The 23863-nt window shown below is 32.7% G+C and overlaps 1 protein-coding gene across 1 annotated transcript in view; it reads right to left on the bottom strand.

Annotated features, from left to right (window-relative positions):
* LOC143186748 (UBA-like domain-containing protein 2) overlaps positions 1 to 23863 on the bottom strand; it is a 77047-nt gene that overhangs the window by 736 nt on the left and 52448 nt on the right. The window contains exons 3-4 of the mRNA XM_076390488.1: positions 6717 to 6810; positions 1 to 950 (exon numbers count right to left, since the gene is read on the bottom strand). The exon at positions 1 to 950 is cut by the window's left edge and continues 736 nt beyond it. Coding sequence (XP_076246603.1) covers positions 808 to 950; positions 6717 to 6810 — 237 coding nt within the window. The 3' untranslated portion in view covers positions 1 to 807. The remainder of the gene's footprint in view (positions 951 to 6716; positions 6811 to 23863) is intronic.

Here is a 23863-nt window from a genome sequence, read left to right as displayed (position 1 = left end):
TGGTGGAAGTTGGTGTTCAATTTCTCGTCGACTTCCGCGGCTCCCCGTACAAGCCGCCGCAAATCTTTCCTATCTAGCTGCGAGTCTGTAGATCGAGAAACAACGAGGAAGATACCCGGGACGGTGGAGGAGGCTTCTCGCTACTCATTTACATAGATCAAGCGGCATTCTGGACGCGTACTAATTCCATAAAACGCTAAGGAGTATCGCTGTCTTTCATAGTCGTAGGAACTACCGTCCCAGCGCGTTTAAAGGAGAAAATAAGATTATATATATATATATATATTAGTCCTCGCAACCTCTGCTCTCGTGCAGTGTACCAGATGACTGACGTCTAGACGGAAGAAAGGTTTCTTGAGAGTTGTCTCCAGAGGCTCGATGATCACGACCGACATTCGATGTTGCGTACCATCAAAGAATAACAAGAACAAACAATCGAGGATCGTGCCGACTAACTACAGATGCACGTACACCGTGTCATTCGATTAGACGGACCTGTTTTTATGTTTTAATGTTTTTTTTTTTTTTCTGTTACGGAGATCATCGCGTTCTCTAAGCGCGCGTGGCACTAAATTGATTTCGGGTTCTCTCCGTGCGCACGTTTTCCAGGGTACCATGCGTCCTTTAAGGGATGAGGATGCACGAGCGCGTTCGTCTCGGGTATGGGCTCCGCTGGTCTCGCGGTGCAACCCTGAGGAGCGGTCGATCTTCAAAACCATGACTCCAGCTTCTGAGACGCCGTCAACGTGCATATCGCAACAGCGACCGCGGGATCTCGCGCACGGGCCGCCGAATGGCCAGTTCCTTTTATCTCTGCGGCTCGCCTAGGCCAAATTGCTGTTGACTCTGCGCCTGCTGCTGCGTGCTACCGCTCACGCTACACCGACCCCCGTGGTGAGGACCCGTCTGCATCGAGTTCTGGTGCAAGCCGTTTTGACTGGGAGACATTCCTGAAATCGGACAATAGATTTCTGTTTTGTGGATCATTCAAATATCGGTGCTTGCGATTGAGTCTTTCAAGGGCCAAACTGATGAACTCCAGTTTTTGTAAATATTTTAGTTTTGAGCCTTGTTCTGATTAGTCAAGGTACTTGAATTTAAGTAGCTTGAATGAAAGTGATTTAAGGCAGTTTGATCTGTGGGAAGGTGTTGTTTCAGGTGACTTGAAATATCCTTTCAAGTTTCTATTTCGTCTAAGCACGTGCAGGTGCAGATTAGTCAAGCTACTGCAATTCAAGTAGGTTGAATGCAAGTGATTTGGGGCAACATGACCAATGTGAACGTGTTATATTACTTAAACTGAAATATCTTGTTAAGCTTCATTAATTGTATTAACAATTGATGATTATATCTACAGAAAATAGTGAAACTTTGTACAGTTTGGAAATAATATTTAATATATTTTCGAAGCTATTTTGACAAATTTTAAGTTCTGAGTCAAGAATTCAATATCTTAGGAACAAAACCAATCATCTGTTAAGCGGACTCTACATGAACAGATGTGCCTCGAGGCATGCCTCATGATAAGTGATGAATTTGAAACCACTTGAAATTATTTCTAATCTCTTTGTCACTTCAAAGATCTAATAAGAGTCAATATGATTCGATCTGATCTGGTCCCATCACTTATAGTGAGACGCGTCTTACAGAGCTTGCTTTAAATAGTTCACTATAGTAGATTGTTTTGGTTGTTTATTTCAAGCTCAATTATAACATACAGGGTGATTAGTTTATCTGGAGATCTTCCGAACGTTGGTAGCACTTATTCTAAATCTTGTTACCATTGTAAGTGCTGCCAGTACCCATTAGAGAGTTTCCAGTTAAATTGATCACCCTGTACATCATTTATTGTATCATTATTTTCTCCTAGTTTTTGTTTCATGGAGTTGATCAGTTTGACATCTGAGTAACTTAATTAAAAGGCTAGATGCAAAAACCATTCACCACTATTTTATTTATAATTTGCAGTACTAATGAAAAGTTACTGTATTGATTCTGGCGAAGGAAGTCTATTTGGCCACAACCATAAAATCGAGTCGCATGAACTTTCATTATTTGACCGAATCGGTCACATTTACTGTTTAGAGCTCAAGAGATGGTCCTGGCAATAATACGAATTTAATTGGTTTCTGGGACCATATGGTCTCTGAACAATACTAATCGGTGCTTGTAGCGCTGACAAAGGTGGGATTAACTGCTGTTCCAACTACCAACTCATCAACCATACACAGTACTTAGCTAAGTAAGATCACTGATTCATATAAAAAGTCATTCTTGCTAAAAATTGGAGCTGGTTTTCTCTCCAAGCCCTTTAATTGAAGCGATGAAATGATCTTTCTGAAGCTCTGATAAGGGAAGTTATCAAAATGACCAATTATAGTTTTTAAAAAAATCCTCACGCTGTAGGCTCATGATACACTGACAACTCTATATCGAGGAGTATCTTTCTGAGATTAATTTATATGGAAGACCAGTTTGATGTTATCAGAAATACAAGTTTCAATCTCTGAACCTGAGAGCATTTTTCTCAAAATCAAGTTTTATACAGCATCTAACTGGTTTCTCATTTAAACTACGCTATAAATGAAGGGGATTTAATAGTATGAACTACCTCAAATGCTACATTACATATGTTAAGAAAAAGGTAATAGCATTTGTTTTTCTGCTCTCCCGAAAAATAAGAAAAAAGGACTTGGATCAGGTTAGCTTCCAGGTACAGATCAGGGCGTTTCAAGCACCTGAGCCAGGAGCTCTTAAGAGCTATAAACTCCTTTATAAACTAATATAATTGTATAGACTAAAACAGTAAGAGATAGAGCAAACATTTCATTAGACGAATTTAAACGCTATTGAATGATCAGTGTTACAGATTTCATTATAGGTACAAACATTAACTGAAATGAGTTCCCTTTCTGTTGCTATGTAAAAGTTTTATGATGACTGGACGACATTCAAAATATTGTCACAGAATCCAAAATACTGGAAAATCAGAAATATATAGGGAGTACGTGGGTGAAAGAAATGGGCGAGATATTTGGAGCACAGTCAAAACAGTTGTGAGCCAAGTGTGACTTTCATCGTTTCCAACAAAGTTGCAAACATCAAAACACTTATCAAATTGCTAAAAAATTTACATTCAGTATATTTCTGACTTTTTGACATCTGACATCTACCATTTGTCATAGTTCGCTAATTTTAGAAGATGAACCTGATTTTGTTATAATTCTGTACTGTATAATTAGCCACAAAAATTTCCTGAATACCTAATCAATATATAATATGCGTTTTATAACATTTTCTTGCAAACTTTTCAACGAATATTCTTAATTTTAACTGATAAATTTTATATTTAATAATTTAGTATTTTTGAAAATATTATAATTTGTAGAATGTTTACACATTTTTGTGATAAACTTTATCTCTTTAAATTAATATAGTTGAGAGAGGTGAGAGAATAGGTCAAATTTTTCCTCGCGTGCTGATTACGAATACTAAAAGCTATTATTATAGACGTTGTACATGTGACCTTTAGGCTTATCAAGGGCAAGTTCATTTAAACTGGAAGAATAAATTCGTTCAAAATAAACAAAATGTGACATTACTTATTCATATGCGAGATGATTTCTCTTTCGGTATTAAATTTATGTAATTGAGTGTATAAATTAAGAGTAATAAAAATTAATTTCGTCAAATTTTTAAATTTGTGACTATCAAGCAGTTCTTACCTCTTTATAAGTTCTATATACCTATTAGATCAACATTTTTTCAAATATCGTGTATTATATTGAAAAATTAGATTCCAACAAAAATTGCATAACAAATTTTGAAAAACATTAATGCCTATTTATTATGATTTGTAAACTCGGTTGATAATGTAATTACTCACTTGCTATAATCATGACTTAATTGAGAAATTACGATTTTCTGGAATTGAAATGAAATTAGCATTTAGCGCGAAAATTATTTTGTTTTATACTGATAAATAAAAGACAGCAACTTTTTTAGTTATGTCATTGTCGCAGCAAATGAACGATACAGCATAGTGCATTGTGATTAAAAGTGTAAGAATTCAGTGACTAACGTTCGCTGTTACGAATCAGTTTGTTTATATTCCCGGTATCAATGCGGAAACTGTAATAAGGAAAAACGATGTGAGAACATCCTTGATCTTGTGTAAAAATGCGTGGTAATCAATTTGCACGCCTCTTGTAAATAAACATTGATAGCACGAGATATTTGCTTACCAAGAAAACTTCGTACACATATGTAATATCTGTGAGATATGTTAATGCATTTTTTATCAGTTCTACTGTGAACTTTATTAAATTTCAAAACTAGATTAACGATTAATATTCGTTTCTTTTAACAAAAAATATCAATGAATACATACCACAAAACTGATTAGATCTATATAAGCACATGTTTTTGGTGTTAAAGTAAATATATAATGCAAATATGGCTGCCAAGCTTAACCCTACGTCTAAGGATGAGTGAACATTAAATTCACTTTTATACTTCAAGCACTTGTTTGATATTTTCATACATGCTTAAAATAACGTGCTTAACTTTCGTGGGTTATTTATGTGCATAATTATTCTATTAAATTATCAACTTTTTTTATTAGTCAATTTATTAATATTTTCTGAAACACTTCATTTGGTATTAAATGAAAGTATAAAATCAATGCTTGAAGTATAAGAGTGAATTTAATATTAATAATATAAAAGACAGTGAAATCTAGTATACAAATATATATACATATATATGTATAATATAAAAATATGCATAAGCTAGTTGACCACGTACTCGATCAGTACCCAATAGTCGATCACTTTAATAAATAATAATATAGGGTTTCTTGAATTTTCTCAAATTAATCACACAATAAGTTTAGATATCTCACTGTATCATACAATAAATAAATAAATACTATAAAATCATTATTTATTGAAGTGATTGACTACTAAGTACCAATCGAGCACCGAGACAACTACCTTAGGTGTAGCTACTGAGTTCTTTTTTGTTAGTAAATATAATTAAAAGAGAAAAAGAAAAAGTCCTTTTTTCTTCAGTTTGAACGTATTTTTCATTAAAAGAATCGACACTTCTTATTAAGTGATCGACTACCCATATAGCACACGACGTCTTAAAGACGTCTATTTCACGTACATTTTATGCCTGAATGTATTACGATATAATTTGGATGTCTTTTTGACATTTTTAGGACTTTATTCGATGTCTTTAAAACGTTTTCAAGATGTCTCTGTGCTATATGGATACTGGGTCAACTATATCACAAGTTTCATTCGCTTTTAACTGCGAAAAAATCAAATTTGTAACGAGTGCATATACAGGATGTTCGACAAGTGTCAGAAATTTTAATTTCACGTTTTGCAAAGGTATATAAAATTCGCGAGAAATGTGTTTAACTTAGGACATATTCTACTGACAGCGTGCATTAGAGCCACGCCAGGCATAGTGAAGTCAGTAGAATAAGTTCTAAGTCAAATACAGTAGAACTAGAATAAGTCAGACAAATAGGTGTGACGTACGAAATCAGTAGAATGGCCCTTCAAGTCAGATATATTTTACGTGTATTTTAATAAGCGTTTTCTCAATAATTAATAACCATCAATAATAATGAAGTCTGCAAATGCAATTTTGTCTGTCTCTATTTTTATCTTATTGTGACAGATAAAATTACCACTTAAAATTTTTGACACTCGTTGTCAAACTCCCTGTATAAAGGGTAACTGCAACAGTCATTTGACTGCTCTGATAGTTACAATGTCAAGGAATCCCCACAACCAAAGATATGTAACGAAAGTTATTCTTTTTTTAGTGTCAATTATAATAATACACATCTTTTTGCACAGTTTAGCCAATTTTGTTTAGTTCTAAATACTAAACGTGTATATGTAAAAGTGTATTTTTATTTTGAAAGATGAATACTATCACAGAAGTCAATTTCTACTCCATAAACAGGGTCATTCATTATTAATAAACAAAATATATAAAAAAAATATTTGTGGAGGTAGTCGTACCATGATAGTGTTACCAAATTTAAATATTCAATTCATTCCATAAATAAACGAAATAAATAGATTCACAAATAAATTATTGCTGATTTTCGCAAATATATACTACCATTTAAAAGTATTTGATCACTCGATAAAACAAAAAATACAGTAAAGCACAACATAGTTAATTTTTTCTTATGTATCTCAAATTAACATACTTGTTCTTATTATATTTCCAATTTTGCCATTTTAATTTACGCGTGTGTGTATTACTGTTAAGTAATATTAAGTACTTATCCCACTAAACGTATCATCAAATACTTTTTGGTAGCGTAGCTCTCCAGTAGAATTATGTTTTTCATTCATTTAGACCCATTTTCTTAACACTTAAATAAGAAAAATAAAGCACTCTTTTTTAGCTACCAGGTAATATTAAAACTAGATAATCCAGAAAATCGAAAAAAAAGATAGAATTATTAAGTGGATCAATCGATCTTTCTTTGTGGTCTTTACTTGAATATACCTTGGTTGTGGGTTCCCTTAAACACGTCCACATAATCATATCACCATGGTGTATTTTCGAACCTGACCAAATCACAAAGCAGACTGTGACATTTGGTACACCCTGTATAACACATCACGTTTCGTTAGAACGAGGCGTGTTAGACGGCGATATTAATTAAGGATGGAACTTACCCGAGGGAGTTTTGTCTCCTGCGGACATTTTGGAGAACGCGAGAAGTGCGTCAGGAAAATTCGGTGGCGTCGCTGGCGTATTGCAGGGCGTTATCTGCGAAAGAAATGGATTTTTACGATTACGAGCGACCTTCACTGTGCCTACAGATACATCTGCTTAACAGCGCTGTTTATTTACGTTCTCGTAGATCGCGTCTATGACTATTTAGGTCGAGACCAGAGCGCATGGCTGCGTGCTCGCAAACATAGATTCTTTGTTTTCAAGATCGATACCTGCAATCAACCTACCTCGCGTGTACCTCGACCGAGTATGAGGAGCCAGAAATTCTCGGGGGATGAATAGAATTTTAACGTCACTTTCAAAATCATTTTTAATGTAAGACATAAGATAGGTGTCTTCAATTTCGCCACCCATGAGAAATTCATTAACTCAGACTAGGGTGAGGTAAGAATTATCCTAATTATCATAATGTAGATAGATACAACTTTTATTTCAACACAATCAGAAAAACGACATTAACATCATTTTTTAATATAGTTTCTTCACTTTTCAGTGCACTTGGTCCATCGTCAAAAAAGGTTTCTTATGCCCTCAAAAAAATAATATTTTCAGCTGAGCAATGAGCCATGCATGCACCACTTCCTTCACTTCGTGGTGCAAAGTGGATCCACAATTCCTTACTTTTGCTTTTAGATGGAATCACCATTATTGATGTATCATGGACTCATCATTTCCAGCCTGACAGTACACCAAAATAAATAACAACAAAAATTACATATAACTGAAAAATTATGACGTAAAAAAGTGTTTTTGTTGAAAACGAAAGAGCAATTCAAGTTTTGTCTCAAATAATTGTTTGTAAAAATGAAGTCTTCGAACTTTATTACCTATAACATTTACATACGTGGAACACCCTGTACATGTATGTATAAATTCTATTGGTACTGCTTTTAAAATTGCTACTTTCTGGTAATTAATGCTATTGAAGCAATAAAAATTCATATTATATGTGCAACTTGTTCCTCGTGAAATAAAGATGCGCAAAATATATTTGTAACATTGAATATTTTATAAATATTAAATAGGTAACAAGGCGAAAACACTTGCCAAAAATTTAGCAATGTGTTCTAGGAAAATACTCGCGATTGCTTGTGCATGCCAGAAATGTTTCACACAATTTTCCGTATTGAAAATGAATTATATTTTGTGTTGTTATTTAAGGTTCACTTGAACCGTAATAAATTACCTGTTAATGAGTATGTACTATAGGACATTTAAAAAAGACTGAACGATTCTGTGAAAGTTTTTTACTTCAGTAATTCTGATAGAAAGATTATTTTTATTTCTTGTTACTTATGGTTACGAATATGTATGTAAATTAAACTTAATTTAAAAGTCGTTTCACCTTTTCTATATTTTAAAGTGTATTTAAGTTTCGATATTCTATATTCTTTTGTATATTTGAATTTCCCATAAATGTATAAAGAGTTATATTTTAACAAAGAAGAAATAGCAAACAAAAATTTATTTTACTGTGTAATTTGATATCTATATTTTAAATAATATAGAAGTTCTTTCATAGATCTTTTGTGCTTTAGATTGTATATTTTACAGTGGATTTTATTTTGAATTATTTTCTATAGCAGATTGAAAAATAAATTCTGTTTTAAATATTATATGTACCCCTAAGATCTATTATCATATAGGTCATATACATAAAAGTTAGTTTTAGGTGCAGGAGATTCCATAAGTAATGTTGATCCTCATTTTACATTTTAATGCACAAAAAAAATTGTTGAAAAGGTAGTTGGAATTATATTTAAAAAAAAAGCGTGATACTAATGCAAAAAATAAGATTCTGCATCTTAGCGAGGAAATGTAACAGTAAACGTTGAGTTTCTTAGAAATGAAATAATTTCCAGTAACAGTATTTATGAGATGACCTCTAGTGTCACTAAGAATTAATTTTGTAACTCTTTAGTAAGGGTAATAACGAGGTGTAGACAATTCCTACGTTTCTCCTTTCATAGCACATAATCTATCAGGAGCTAATATTATGCATATAATTTCGTTATTAACTAGGGCTTCTGACAGCATCGATAGTTTCTTACTGCCTCGACCCCGAAGCGAGAATGTTCCCTCGTCAGGTATAAAAGAATACACTTAGCCAGCGATTGTATAACGTTTTCCAATAATCACTCCAAGCGCGAAGTATTGAATGAATAGCGCTATTAATAAACGATGCACGTACAATCTATCGAGTCTAGTATTGCTTACAGCGTTAGAGTCTTTCGGGAAGTCGTAAATAACAGGTGTTGTTCTTTTATTATCATTTCTGTTCAGTGTTCAGATATGTACACTGTTACAGCTTGTTAAGTGCTTTCACTCGCACAGTTTTTTAAGGCATTCAAACACTCGAGGAAATTGGTTGTTGCTCTACTTTACTCAAGAAGATGAGTATACATATGTATCCTGAAGAATTCTTTTTATCTGGAATAACATTTGTCAAGCCTTCAAGAAATCGAATTTCCTAATTATAATTACCTAGAGGAAATAAGTGCTTACTTATTATTTTGTATGGAATATTTAAAATTTATTGTGTTCCTTGGATAACGCGATAATTGCTCAGTCGATTTAAAATTATATCGATAATTACTTTTTGTTTATTCAAAATCTTGGGTCTAGGAAAATTTCTTCGACTTGAATGGGTACATATGTACCTAGATATAAAAGATTCAATTTATGAAATATCTTTCAATATTAAAAAATGTCAGTTAGATACAATCATCTCCAAATTCATAACAATGCAAGAAACAGTTTCTGCCCCAATATGTAGATGTCCCCTAAGTACACTGTTCACTTGTTATACACTCATAAATGGGTAATGAGTTTACATCGAATAGTATATAATATTCTAATGTCAAGTTATATGAGTGGTTGACTTTGTCTTCTTATGCCATCGAGGTGGTCCAAGTTAAAACCTTATTTAATATAACATAATTGGATATAATACTTTGTCGAACAAAGTTTGGTTCTTATTTCCACTACTCTCGAAATCAAACTACCCTTAGCTCAGCTAGAAATTCCTATTTAACCTTTCACGCTTGAATGTCGCCTCTATGGCAACGTTATGAAGGCAAAATCGTAAATCTCACAGTTCAAAGGGTTAAGAATGTTCTTGCGTGAGTGAATGGAGGTAATAGTTCTAGCCTAGAGTCTGAGACTAATCTGTGGAACTTTGAAAAAAAAAGACATTTCATGGAAGACCTTTATTTAGATTTTAATGGGTTGGCAAAATGAGTTTTCCTAATTGAAGATATTCAGCTCGCTGAAGGAAGTCAGTGAAAAGGGATTTGTCGCTGAAATAGGAAGCTCCTCATAGAAACTTACAGTAAGGATATTTTCGTTTATAGCATACTGTTAATCAATAAGCATACCTGTTTTTAAATTGCATGTCATTTTTATTCGTCAAGAAGTCAGCACACTACACTAACATAGTTTTTCCAAGATCATTGTATCCCTCTTTGGCCAGTTGACCTGACCTACAATTACAGTTAGGTCAGGGTTTTCTGTGACATGTACCTGTTAGAAAATTCAAGCTAGACCCGAACCAATAAGAATTCTGCGCTCTAATTCATTTGGCAGTATTTAAATGCATTTCTTCTAAATGTATTTAAGAACTGTAATTTTCTCAAGACAAGACAGACACAGAATGAACACATCCAGTGTCACTTCGTCAGTCAAGTGAAAATGTCATTTTAACTATACCTTGGATATTAGTTTTATCCATCGAAAGCGAGATCTTCAAGCTTATTCCATATCACACTCCCAAAACAACGTTTACATTGAAGTTACGTTTATATTAGGCGACTCTTAGTCAACTGAGTTGTTCAACCTGCAGTAGATCAAAGTTGTCTATGTAAAACCAATTTCAGCCAAGTTGAAACGACAATTCTGATCGACTTTGGGTTGGCCAACTCGGTTGTCCAACCAAAAAGTGCTTAACATAACCATAACATTATGCTACTATTTTAAGTTGCGACTTTTAGTCAGGCAACCAACTTGGTCAACCCAGAGTGCATCAAGTTTGTTCACGTAAAACCAATTTCAACCAAGTTGAAACAATTTTGATCGACACATAAGCTGCCTAATGTAAGCATAGCTTAACTAGGCTGAATTTTTATGAAGAAAGGTGCAAAAGAAGAATAGGAGAAACAGAAAAGAGAATATCTTGTTATCGAAGGTAAGATCATAGTGGACATCTTGCTATTGAACATAGAATCACAGTGGACAGAAAACTATGGGAATCCAACACTTGAAACGAAGAGTATCAAAATGATCGAACACTTGAATGCACTAAGCAAATAATCCACAACGAGGAAATCACGTAATCAGATATGCTTTTCACTCTAGATGTTTTAATACCTATCAGCGAGAGAAACTCGCGAGTGGCACGCAATTATTAAGGTCTCCCGACTGGATTCTTCTATTTATTTATGTAATCACAGCCAGTCGTCAGCGCACGAACACGCGTGCACCTTGTATTGTCGCGTTCTGCCCACCTGGTGGTACATTGACGCGTCGCGCTCAGGTCCTGGAGGTTCGACGACCTTAACAACCCGACGGGTTCTCTCACTCGCTGAAAGCCACGTTTGCTGCTCTCTTTTTCACCCACCCACCCATAGATTTGTATCGCTTCGTTGCGGCTTACGTAAAACACTCGTTCGATGATATTTTTAGCTGTACAAGCGGAACCAATGTCTCGTTCCGTATTTCCGAAATACAAGCAGGAAACGAGCGTAATTCATGTTGGAAACCTAGCATTTCTCAGCTTGATAATTCGTGCGGCAACCTTGCTTTTCCTTACAAGCACAACCATGGAAAAACCCATAAACTCATTTCAAGAGTCCTACAGAGTTTCCACCACCACCTACCCTCTCAAGAGGGTCCGATGCTTGCCTTCGGTGAGAAAGGGAGATTTTGGTTGACTGTCGAACTGTACGCACTGTTGTAATAAAGCATATTGTAGTTAACATACAAGTTAATTATTCCTGGGAATCGAACATTCATCTATGACAAGCGTTTGTACCCTTTAAGAGGCAGTCGGCGGAGAAGTGGATGAAGGAAACAACAAATTCTTGATTCGATGGACCGTAAGTGACTTAACCCTCTATGGGCCCGTGTAACTTTCAGGTCACATGTTAACTTATCAACATTTTATCAAATAATTTTAGTTTGTTTCATGAGAATTTTGGACAAATTCTATAATTCCTCCGAGACAACCAATACCAATATTCATGACGGTTGCTGGGACTAAAATAAAGAAATACCAACACAAAGGCTGTGCAAACTGTCAATATTTAAAACAACAATTCGATCCATAGAGGGTTAAGGTGGACTTTTCTTTCTTTCTTTTTTCGGTCTTATAATTGGAAATGAATTCAAATCATGTCTTGATGAATATAGCACTAAAATATAAGTCAAATCTTGATTTGATGATACTTGATTAAGAAGGTATTCCCACTTGGAAACGTCGATTTTAGGGGATTTAAAAAAATATTTTTTTTTTAAATATACTTCTAAAAAACTGTAAAATTTTTCTAGTAGAACATTTGGTAAATTCTGTTAGCTATACTGTGTGTTTATATCAAATAGATGTTTCGTAAGTTGTATGTACCTGTGCAGAAGTTACAATTATAATTTTATATAAAATGTAGAATTATTTGATATCGTTACAGAATAGAAAGTTTTGCAATTTTGCTTTATATGTGTTTAAGGTGACACAAAATAACAAGAAAAAAGATACGACTTGTTCAAGTTATGTTAATCATTCTGTAGAAGGCCCATTCTTGTTATCTTAAGTCCTATTAATCTTAAGTCCTTCTTAGTCTCTTCTAGTTTAACTATATTTACAGTACCGAATAGCAGAATTTTTAACTTATTAATTAATAAGGTAGAATATTTTAATAAAAATATGATAATTCTATATTTTTAGTTACATTTTTTTTCAATGATAGATAAACTGCAGAACTTTATTTATTTATGAGAAAACGCGAGAAGATACATGCGAAAAATAATGAAAGTTACCTACATTTTATAATAATAAAAGGGGGGAGCAAATCTTGAATTAGTTTCAACTTCTCCACTTGTATTTTGAAAATAGCAATCTGCATAAGAATCCACAACCTAGTACTACATATGTATAAAGAGTTTCATTGTTTTGTTAAAAGAGGTTGCACAACAATGAATTCGTAAGTTAATTACCTTGTACGAAGGTATGCAAATGGAAAAACAACTTTGCGCATTAGCTGCAAGTACTACGTGGCTGTCATTGTATTCCTAGTTTCAATTGTCTGAGCTTCGCCAGTATGGCGAAAACCCGTTGAAGTCTGAGAGTCGTACTTCGGACCTCCTCCTCAGTAGGGTCGATGTCACACTGACCTCAAAAGCTAGTCTTTGGTTTAGGCTTCGAACAACATAGGACAGAGACAAAGAGAAAGAGGTAAAAAGAAAATGCTGCCCTCAATAGTGTACTGCAATCATTAGAACAAGTATTTGCAATAAACTATAGCATTTTCTCGTTATAAACTCGTCACCTTTTTTCTCAGTTTCTGCAATTATTATCTCACTTTCATTTATTCTTATCCTTAACAAATTGTCTCTTAGAGTCTTAAAGACTCTAAGACTCTAAGAGAGACTCTAGAGAGATTAGAGTCTTCAAGATTGTGCTTTTATCGAGTTGTGAGTTCATGTCGAATACGCAGTGGAAATATTAAAAGCTTCTCTTAAATTATACTCTAAAATTATGGATATATAATCCTGAGAGAGAAAATTGATAAATACACTTGCACAACAGATATAATAAACAATTTTTTATCCCTTCCTCTTCAGCTAATTAAGTTCTCTTGTGACATGTTAACTAGATCATTCGTTAACACTAGATTTTCGTATTTTTTGCTAATACTGATATTGAAATTTTGCTACAACAAATTTGTTTTAATCGCTATTTAAAAACTTTGTAAGACTAGTAATAAAACAGATACTAACAATAAGACATCATTCTCTTCTCAAAACTCATTTCTCTATGTACGTTGCAGCAATAGTAGCTAGTAGCTGGTGGAAGTGAAACATTTTTACTAGGAAGCAATCTTTCTGTGACGCTTCATCTCCCTGATCCCTCAGTCTTGTTACTTGTGACCTTTCCTCGTTGCTCGAAAGCAAAATAAAGGTAAAAGCGAGAAGACTTAATTTGATCAATAAACTTGCAATAACCTTTAGAGAGATGGCAATAATGTTTAATGAAATGTATTTTATTTACAGTACACCGAATGAATAAGTAAAGGAAAATACATTAATACTCTTTTTGCGTTCTCAGCATGAGCTACTTAGAGTTTTCCAATAGTTTCATTCAAATATTTGAATATTAAAGTATTAAAACATTGAGATTTTTATGTATCTAAACATTCAAAATATTCAAAATATTCAAAATATTCAAAATATTCAAATGTTCAAATATTCAAGTATTCAAGCATTCAAGTATTCAAGTATTCAAGTATCCAAGTATTCAAGTATTCAAGTATTCAAATATCCAAATATTCAAATGTTCAAATATTCAAATATTCAAATATCCAAATATTCAAATATTCAAATGTTCAAATATTCAAACTACAAAAATATGCGAAATAGTCAAATATTCAAAAATGTCAAATACTCAAGATATTTAAATGCTCAAAACCGTCAAATATTCAAAACTGACAAATATTCAAAACCATCAAATCCTCAAAATATCGAAATATACAAAATATTTAAACTACTCAAATATTTCACTATTTAAATAATAAAGTTTTCTTGCACTCAAATTTTTAACAATACTGCCTACAATTCCAACCTCATCATCAATAATTTCAGGCACAACTCTAAAAAAAGAACCATAATCAGACACCCCCACGCTAACCACTAAAACCTACCCGACACCTAAACAAAAAAATCTCACAATTAGTATTCTATTTTCTGCTCCCCCGAGTCATTCATCTGAATCGAAATTAGAGTAGGTCATCCGCTATAATAATACTTCGTATACTTTGGCGGAATGATCTGTCACCCATGATAGGACCCACGCATATTTGGCGAACTGTCCCGCCACCATATGCAAATAGGTCAGCAGGTGAAGAATAAGCAGGGCATAATTTCCAATGCTCACATCTTGTATCACACCTTCGACTTTTCGGTTTCGTGGCGACGCCTGGTCGCAGCTCGTCGACTTCGTGAAAAAGGAGGCACAGGGGAAACGTCCCTCGGTCTGGGACCGAGAATTTCGCATTTGGATACGAACGAAACACGCTGTCGTTCGTCCAGCGTTGGGCCAAGATTTGGCACACGGCTTATCGGAATGCCGCCGACCGAGAATAGTAACGCACCTAGCGACTGACTGTCTGCCTACAGTGGTTCTCTGCCTTTCATATCGCTTTGAAGTTTGCTCGGCTGAAGTCGAAGAGGAGAGTCGGCTGTGAGAGAGCAGAACACAGTAGCGAAAGCTTGCCGAATTGGACCTCTGAAATACTTTTTACTGGAGGCTGGTGATAAATAAATAAATAGGGAGAAATGTTGCTACGTATGCCTTCAAAATAATGTGATTGATTATTTCGAAAATTTAGTATTCAAAGTTAGACAAGCAGCTTTTTATAATTGTGACGCCAGTCCACTTAAAACTACCAGCTTCCTAGGATGGACATTTGTTTCCTAGATTGGACCACTCGATTTGAGGGTAAAAATGATCAAGTTTTCGAAACAAGAAGTTTACAAAATATATTATATGGATGCCAGCACACCTGATTTGGAAAATCTCATAGTAAAAGTCATCAATCTTACCAATATTTTTTTCATTTCGTATTTACTTCTATACATGGTGTATGAACCCAAGTGCAACTTTTTTTTATGCACTTTATCATATTTTCTTCCTTGATTTCTTCACCTGAGGTACAAAATCACTCAGAATCCTTTTTTTTTTTGCTTTTCAAAATGATATTGCTCTAGTAACAGTTTACCATTGCCTATGTTGAACTGGTCAATGCAAGCAACTACTTTTGATGCAATCTAGGTAATGTGACCAAATAATTGAAAATATATTACCTAATCTTAATTTCAGATCAAAATAAAAAAATCAATGTAATAAATTGCAGCTTAATAGATGTACTTTCTATGCATATAATTCAAAGTCATGCTACTTCCTTCAGAAGAGCTAGACAGCTTACACTCGAATGTTAAAATATTAGATTCCTAGTTGTTAAAACAGACTGCGTTTACTTACGCTTATTTACTTAAATTTCAAGTAATATTTGATATAAATATCATTCATGTAAATATCAAGATGAACATCTGGAATATTCAGTCGAACCTCGCTGACTCGAATCTCCAGAGAGATGAATTATTAAAAGGATTAAGAAAATATGAATTGCGTCTTTCGATGAGCTTGAAACTCTTATTCTGTGAACTAACAGTAAAAGCAAACAGTAGTGATCTTCCTTATTGCGTTTTTCAGATAAAAATTAGGTAGAAATTTACGCTCTCTAAATTTATACATTTGAACATTTATTATGAGCATCTTAAATACGATATATTTTTCGTAATAAGTGGACTGCAGATTTTGATATACTTAAACAAATTTTAAACGTGTCAAAAGTATTATAGAATTTGTAAAATATTAAAGGATATACAAAATATGAAAAGTAAAGTATAGGTTATAATATTTGTAAGATGGAGCAAATTTTTCTTTTAGTTCCATTTTCTTAGCTGTGTTCATGAAAATATGAAATTGCATCAAACTCCGCAATCTAGGACACAATAGGTAACCGTACCATTGTTCTAATCGATAATTGAAAAGAAAAACCAATTTTGTGTAGAAACTCATGTAATACCATACAACTCTTAATACAGAGCTTCTTTTGCGCTTAAATAAAAAATGCTCGAATTTCAAAGGAACAGCTAAAATCTAGTTATGGAGATTTCGTCTGATGGAAGTTTTTGAGTAACTGAATTTCAATTAATGAAAATTCGCCATACAGAGGCTTCCAACAGAGGCTAGTATTTTTCCAATGATAAGTATTCAAAGGTAAATTTTAAGCTACCTAAAAAATCAAAACTTAAGTTTTGAAGTGCCACCATTTTTTAATTTTAATCTTTTGCTGCATTTTATTTTGGTTCACACCATAGCTGCATCCATACTAATGGAGACGCTTACTTACTCACTCGTTTCAGATTAAGCAGAATGGTTGTAATCATCCAAGCCAACAGGTCTAATTAAGACTTAAATAATACCAATTAAAAGAATAATTTTAACTTTCATATTTCGCCTTAAAATAACTGTTAAATCTCTTAAAACGTAATCTGAAATTCTTAAAAATACAGAAGTTGAAGTTTCAAGGTCTTGCAGCTTCTCAGAAATTGTTTCGACAGAAACTAGTCCTCAAAAAGTTAATTTGAATAACTAAAGGTAGTTTTTTGTCTATTGCACAATAGTCATACAATATAAGTACCTTCTTTCTATCCTATGATTCATGTGTAACAAAATGAACAAAACAAGATAAGCAGAAAAAAGTTACCAAGTCTCTCAAAACAAATTGCATGACGTTGCATTTAATACCTGCACGATTTCATCGCAAAAATTTGGTACATGATTCAAGAGCTCGCGAACCTTCTTACGTTATTGATTCAGAACGTAACAAGACTGCAAGGCTGTCAGCAGCGTAAATTAAGCTTAACCATGGCAAACAAAAACTAAGAACTGAGATGTTTTTTAAGGATTTATAACTTGAGTATTTTGGGAGATAATTTTTATGTTTGCTAGTTTCATTGACACCAATAATGTTAATAACTTTTTCAATTTACGTCAGAGGAACTTCGAGTCATCAAAATGCTATAAAAGTGTATTTCTTTTTCACTTTTGCTCTAATACAGGGATTATTCTGACTATAATTTAAATTACAATTGATTTCCTTGAATTTTTTAGATTCCTATTAAGATCCAGAGTTGCATTGGTACTACAGAAATATTTCATTTTGGTATACAGATCACACATGTATTTCCAAAGTGACACAACACAAGAGTATGTTTCTCAGGGAAAGCAAAAAACTATACGTTTAGAAGAAAATTAGTCACTAAATACGTAATATTGACATCAAGAGTAGTTTTATTTAATAAAAGTCATCTTACTTGAATAATTAGTTCAAAAAATAATTATGTGATACTTGCATTAAACGATTTTCTTGCCATTATTTAAATAATTTGTAATTTATATTTGAAGAATTCTTTGAATAAATTCTATAATTTTGATGCTTAACTAAATTTGAATTTTAACTAATAAACTGTACCTAATTAAAAACTCACATTCTTCGAGGTGTATGACTTTTGAGGGACATAAACAATATACGTAACACGCAATGGTTAATTATTTTAATCTTTACATTTGCCTAATCTGTTCCTCTGCACTCATTACAAATACCATTCTAAGAAAGAAATATTTAGCTAGTAAATAAATATTCTGTACCAGAAAGTCAGCTTAACCTAATTCTACTTTTTGGAACGTTATAATTGAGTTAGATGTAATTGAGCTTTCTGTTTACTGTATCCGAATAATTAAGATAATTTATATCTACATGTTTACTGTTTATGTTACGCTACAAATGAGAGAGATTTAGAGATATGAACTAGTTTAAATAAAGTAATATCCAGACATACTTTAATTTACACTTATGTTCTATTCATTTATAATAGGTATGAAAAATACTCAAAATGTAGTTAAATAAATCTGTCTGAATAGTATGAATTTCTTTTACGGCGTTTTATTAAAGAAGTGCAATGTAATAGAAATAGAAGAGAGGGTAGGAGTATGAAATATCTATTTTATTTGTTGACCTGATAAGTCTCAAGTGAGCTCTACTTAAATAAAAAAAAAATCACGCGAATAATTTTAGAAAATTTCATCCCAAAATTATTTATATAAACACAAATATTGTGGACCTTACAGAACTTCTGAATTTTTTACTTTCCCTAAACTGCAAACAAAATCAAGGCAGTAGAAATTCCAGTGTTCCTGTCCTACGAGTCAGTATTATCACAAAAAAAGTTAAAAAAGGAAACTAAATTATGTAGTTGCTTCAAAATATTAATAAAAAAGCTATCCTTTCTATTCATGCTTCTTAGTTCACTCACAATCATATACTGAATCAATTCTTTGCACTTGGAGATCCTCATTTTCCATACATTCTGTTCCCTCAGAAGGGGCAACCGAGTGCAAAGGGTTAAAGATAATAGTACCAACTGAAATATATTTACTATCAAGTATCGAGCATTACCTGAAGTACCAGGTACTTATTATACAATTACTACTTTAAGTAAGGTTCGTTCCAATCTTCCATAACACAACTTCCAACCAAAGAACAGCTCCGTCGGGTGAATCTGGTCACGCAGCGCAGTTTTACAAGCTTTTTGCCTTTAATTAGCCCCAACACGCGATTGGTTGGTGCGCCAACAGAACAGAAACAGACTGTGAAATTAATGCAATTTTTCATCGACAAATTAAGTAAGCTTTAACGATCGCCACGAGTAATGGAGCTGGCGGAGATCGCCGCGGTCCGATTCGAGTAAACGGAAATGTGTTTAGTACCGCGGCAACAGTATTTCGATCGATGGAATTATCGCGGCCATGATGCGCGACTTGCTTTAATTGACAATTAAGCTTTGAACAACGCGTCGCGTTCTGCAACAGGGAACACTGGTTGACATAAATTTTCCACCCCGCCAATTTCAGTGTGCTGTGCCTCTGAAGCTACAGTTAAAGGACAATTTTAAGTCCCTAAGGTGTGGACAGACCCAAAGTGCAGTAGGATCTACTTGAAAAAAATGATCATACAGGTCTCATAGAACCTTTATTTCCTCTTAACCTTCACAGGACCTTCGCTCCTGCTCAGTCACCAGTTTGCAGCAAGGATAGTGTCTCCCTAAAACACAGGGTGTCGTTGGAAGACATGTACAAGTGGACACCAGACGATTCCTCATAAGAAAATATGAAAAAAATGTAGAACAACTTATTCTCATTTGGATGTTATAGCTTTTAAAAAAGTTACTCTATATTTTTTCATATTTTTTTAGAACGAATCACCTGGTCCGTTTGTACATATTTCTATCTCCAGAAGTTGCAGAAAATAATTAATATTCTGTCAATATAAGTACATGTACCATTGGAGTACAAATCATAGGATGCAGGCAGTAAAAATGGTAAAAAAATACACCTCGCTCGAAGAAGCGAATAAATTTGAATCTTTTTGAAACGAATAAATTTATGTCCACTGTGTATAAGTTACCAGTGAATAGAACTGTAAAAAAGAGCAAATACTGTCGATAAGACAGGAGGACTGGATATCATACTAGAAGGCAATTAGCAGACGAGATGATCAATGGGATGGCGTCATCGAACGATGAAAGTGAAGGACACACACGACGTAACTTCCTATCTTCCTTATCAATCTTTTACGTAATGATTCGATAAAGTTCGAAATCTTTCGTAACATTTCTTTTTCATTTTACGAGAACGATAACGAAAACATGCATCGAGCAAACTAATGAAAATTTATTGAACTTAATCCTCTGTTTTCGTTAGGTTTTTTCTTCTTATTTTTTGAAGCGTGGTCATCTACGAGAAATGATATCGTTATGATACGGAGCAGACCTTTGACTCTTATGATAGTTGGGAATCGACTCAAACCAGAAATTGAATAATGATTTCAGTAGTTTTCGTACTATTCGCTTATTTTTTATAAGTTTTACAAAGTTCTATGCTGTGAAGAGAAAAGAGTCTTTGACATTAAAGAATTTGGAGAATCCTATGAATTTTAGAATCAAAATGTTGTGATGTCAATTTTGGCTGTTTTTTATTTGGATTAATGTTTGTAGATTAACATTTCAAGACAATTCTGACAATTGTGATTTATAGATATTACGTCTGTAGGTTTTTGATACACTAAGATCATGACTTTTTAAGTTCTTATAAATTACATTCATTGAGTAACAGAAATACTTGTGTACTAATCACATTTTACTAAAACAATTAATTTTACCTATATATTGCTAAATAAAGTTAATTATGCAACGAATTTAAAGTGTTCAAAAAAATTATGTATTTGATCATTTTATCGCTTGAAAAAAAAAAAAAGGTTATAAATTCTATGAAATTGTTAAAGTCGAATTATTTTGTAATTTTGTTTCTGAATAGGAAATAAAAAAATAATGTTTATCTCCCCATATATGTATTGTAAAACATAGAAATATTTCACAGTAATAAATTGAATAAAATTTAAAAGAAGAAAACCAGAAGTTTGCAGAAGTTACAGCAAACATGATCCACAAACAAAACACATTACAGTATTTACTCTTCAGTATTTACATTTACCATTTGCTGTAATACTTTCACATTTTTTGGAATGTACTCTCATTCTCTTTAAATATGCAAAATATGCAAGATCTCTCGCACTTATAAGCACAGTAATAGTAACAAGTTGTAAGACCATAGGAAGCGAAGACTACATATGTAATTATGCATATGTACAACCATTTAATTTGATTTTTATATTTACTGAATATTTTTATAAAATACAATCTGCTTCATTAATGAAAAAAAAAAAAAAAAAATAAAAATAAAAATGTATAGTAGAAATATACGCTTAATATTTCCAAACTTATCGAACAGTAAGACGATAAAACATTTATCCAATACTTAATGACTCATATTTAATTAACATGTAATTAATATCGGCATCAATTTCGGTAATACCTAAAAATAGATGAAGTCAACCAGAATAACAAAGTCACTGTCGTCAATAATCAATGCAGTTATCGACCATGAATCCAACGTTATTAATTTAATGGTTGCTCATTCCTCATCTCAATTACAACCCGCGTAATTGATGCAGGTAGCGTACTCTATTCAAGGCAACTTCGTTATTGGATCCATTACAAAATTAAATTTTATTTCGATCGACGTTAACTGGTATGATATAAACATAGTAGCATAAAATAGTAATTTCCACGAGAAAAAAGTGTATGATAATGATACATAGAAACTTTGTAACTTTTGAATTCTTTAATTTCAATAAGTTACACATGAATACATTTTATATTAAAAAAAAAAAAATGAATAATTAAGTCAACATAAATGCTACATCCCCATTATATCAAATAAGGGTTAAGTCGAACGATTATTATATCTTCCTAATTTTGTGTAATATTTTTTTCTCTCGAATTATGTATTTATCGTTTTGAAATAATTTACAAATTTGAAGATTTCATGACATTTCATTCTGCATTTATAATCATAAATAACTTCTGAATGCCCTCTTTATGGTATTAAATAATTTATGAATGAGCAAGGACACACAATGGCAATTACGAATAGATTGCAGATGTTTATGTAAATTCCCATTTTTCTAAACATAAACTAAACAAATGGAAGCCAAATACGGATCTGTTTCACCTTATAAATACATGTTATAGCGTGTATTTTAAATATTTTGTATATTTCTTCCATATTGTGTATACACGTGTATTCTGGACTGTTTTCCACATTTCAGTGCCTCCTAAATATATACATATGTATTCGAAAGCATTTTATTATTCAGTAACGTTTCAGTATCTCCTGTAATAAAGATATTTTTCCAACATATCTCATGAATTGATCATTTTTCGACCTTGTTATTTTACTGCTTCTGAACATAGTATAAGAAGATGCTCTGACCTGTGCAAAAAATGTACGTTCCTGTTTTAAAAAGTGGTGTAGCTGCAAAATGCAAATGCATTATTGCATTCGTAAAAGAATAAGGTTGCAAAAATGTAGTCCTCCTTGAACTATTCTTTTTCCTCTAACATTTTTTCTAATTTCAACTAGGAACAAGATATGACTTGCTTTAGTTTTGTTAATCATTATTTCTTATAGAATCTAATTTTAAGGGTATCCTAGATTAAATTATACTTTATAATTATTATTAAATTATACAATACAATTTCCATTATTCAAATCCTCTTATTTGAAACCTCTATTTCCTGAACATCAATTTATATCAATTTCTAAACAAATATACATGTATGATATATGTATCATAGCCCTTGAAAAGCATGTATCATTCCATTTAATTACATCAAGGTTTACTCAATTGAATCTTCGTTACTTAATCGACACAATCAACTATGTCTATATTATTCAATCACCTTTTTCTCAATTAATAACTTAAATCAACAAAAATTTTTAATACAAAATATTTATATTTTTATATTCATTAATTATTCATGTATCATTTTTATTTTGCTATCTGTTGCCTGATTAAGAATCCAAGAAAAGGGAGCTGTTAACATGTTTATTTCACGAAAGAAACGAGGCTCCAAAAGATAAACTTTTGTAAGTATTTTTCTTTTCCTTTTACAATAATTAGTTTTGCTTCGATTGGAAAATTTTCTTTACGTCAATCTTTACGTTCTGATATTTGAAACTTCCAAGAATTATAATTCCATTCTTATTTACGTACGGCTGATGTGGCCTTCTGCGTAAATTTTCGAACGTCTGTCTTACTCATGAAATCATAAGATGATATTGATTTCTCGTTTTCTTTTCTTTCATAAAAGCTATTTTTGTTACTCAGACACAAATTATTTACTCGTTATGTTAATTTGGAATGAGTAAGCAGATTGTATTTTCGAGTAAAAATCAAGTTAAACCAAAAGAAAATATGCATAGGCATAGTAGCTTGTGCGAAGCCACGTTGATAAAAAAATCAGTGCTATTTATGAATGAATGACGTGGCAGTCGATGGATATATTCTAAGAAATCCAATTCTTACGAAACACTTACGATCAGTATTTCGATGATATCTCTATTTTGTGCATCAGAAATTAATTCAGTTAATGTGTGTACATGATCGTAAGTAATCATACTTGACCTTTTGTCATATGCCTTGTTTGGTAAATCAAAAATATACAGGGTATTGAAAAAAGGGTTGAAGACTCTAAGGACTTATAATACTCAGAAAGAGGAATAAAAAACATCTTAAAAACGTCTTAAAAATGTCTTAAAGGCATCCAGTAAAGTCCCAAAAATGTCCAAAAG

The sequence above is a fragment of the Calliopsis andreniformis genome, unplaced genomic scaffold (genome assembly GCF_051401765.1).
Source record: "Calliopsis andreniformis isolate RMS-2024a unplaced genomic scaffold, iyCalAndr_principal scaffold0022, whole genome shotgun sequence".
In the NCBI taxonomy this organism is placed as follows: Eukaryota; Metazoa; Arthropoda; class Insecta; order Hymenoptera; family Andrenidae; genus Calliopsis; species Calliopsis andreniformis.
Note: the sequence above shows the minus strand (reverse complement) of the source record. Positions and strands in the feature narration are given on the sequence as shown.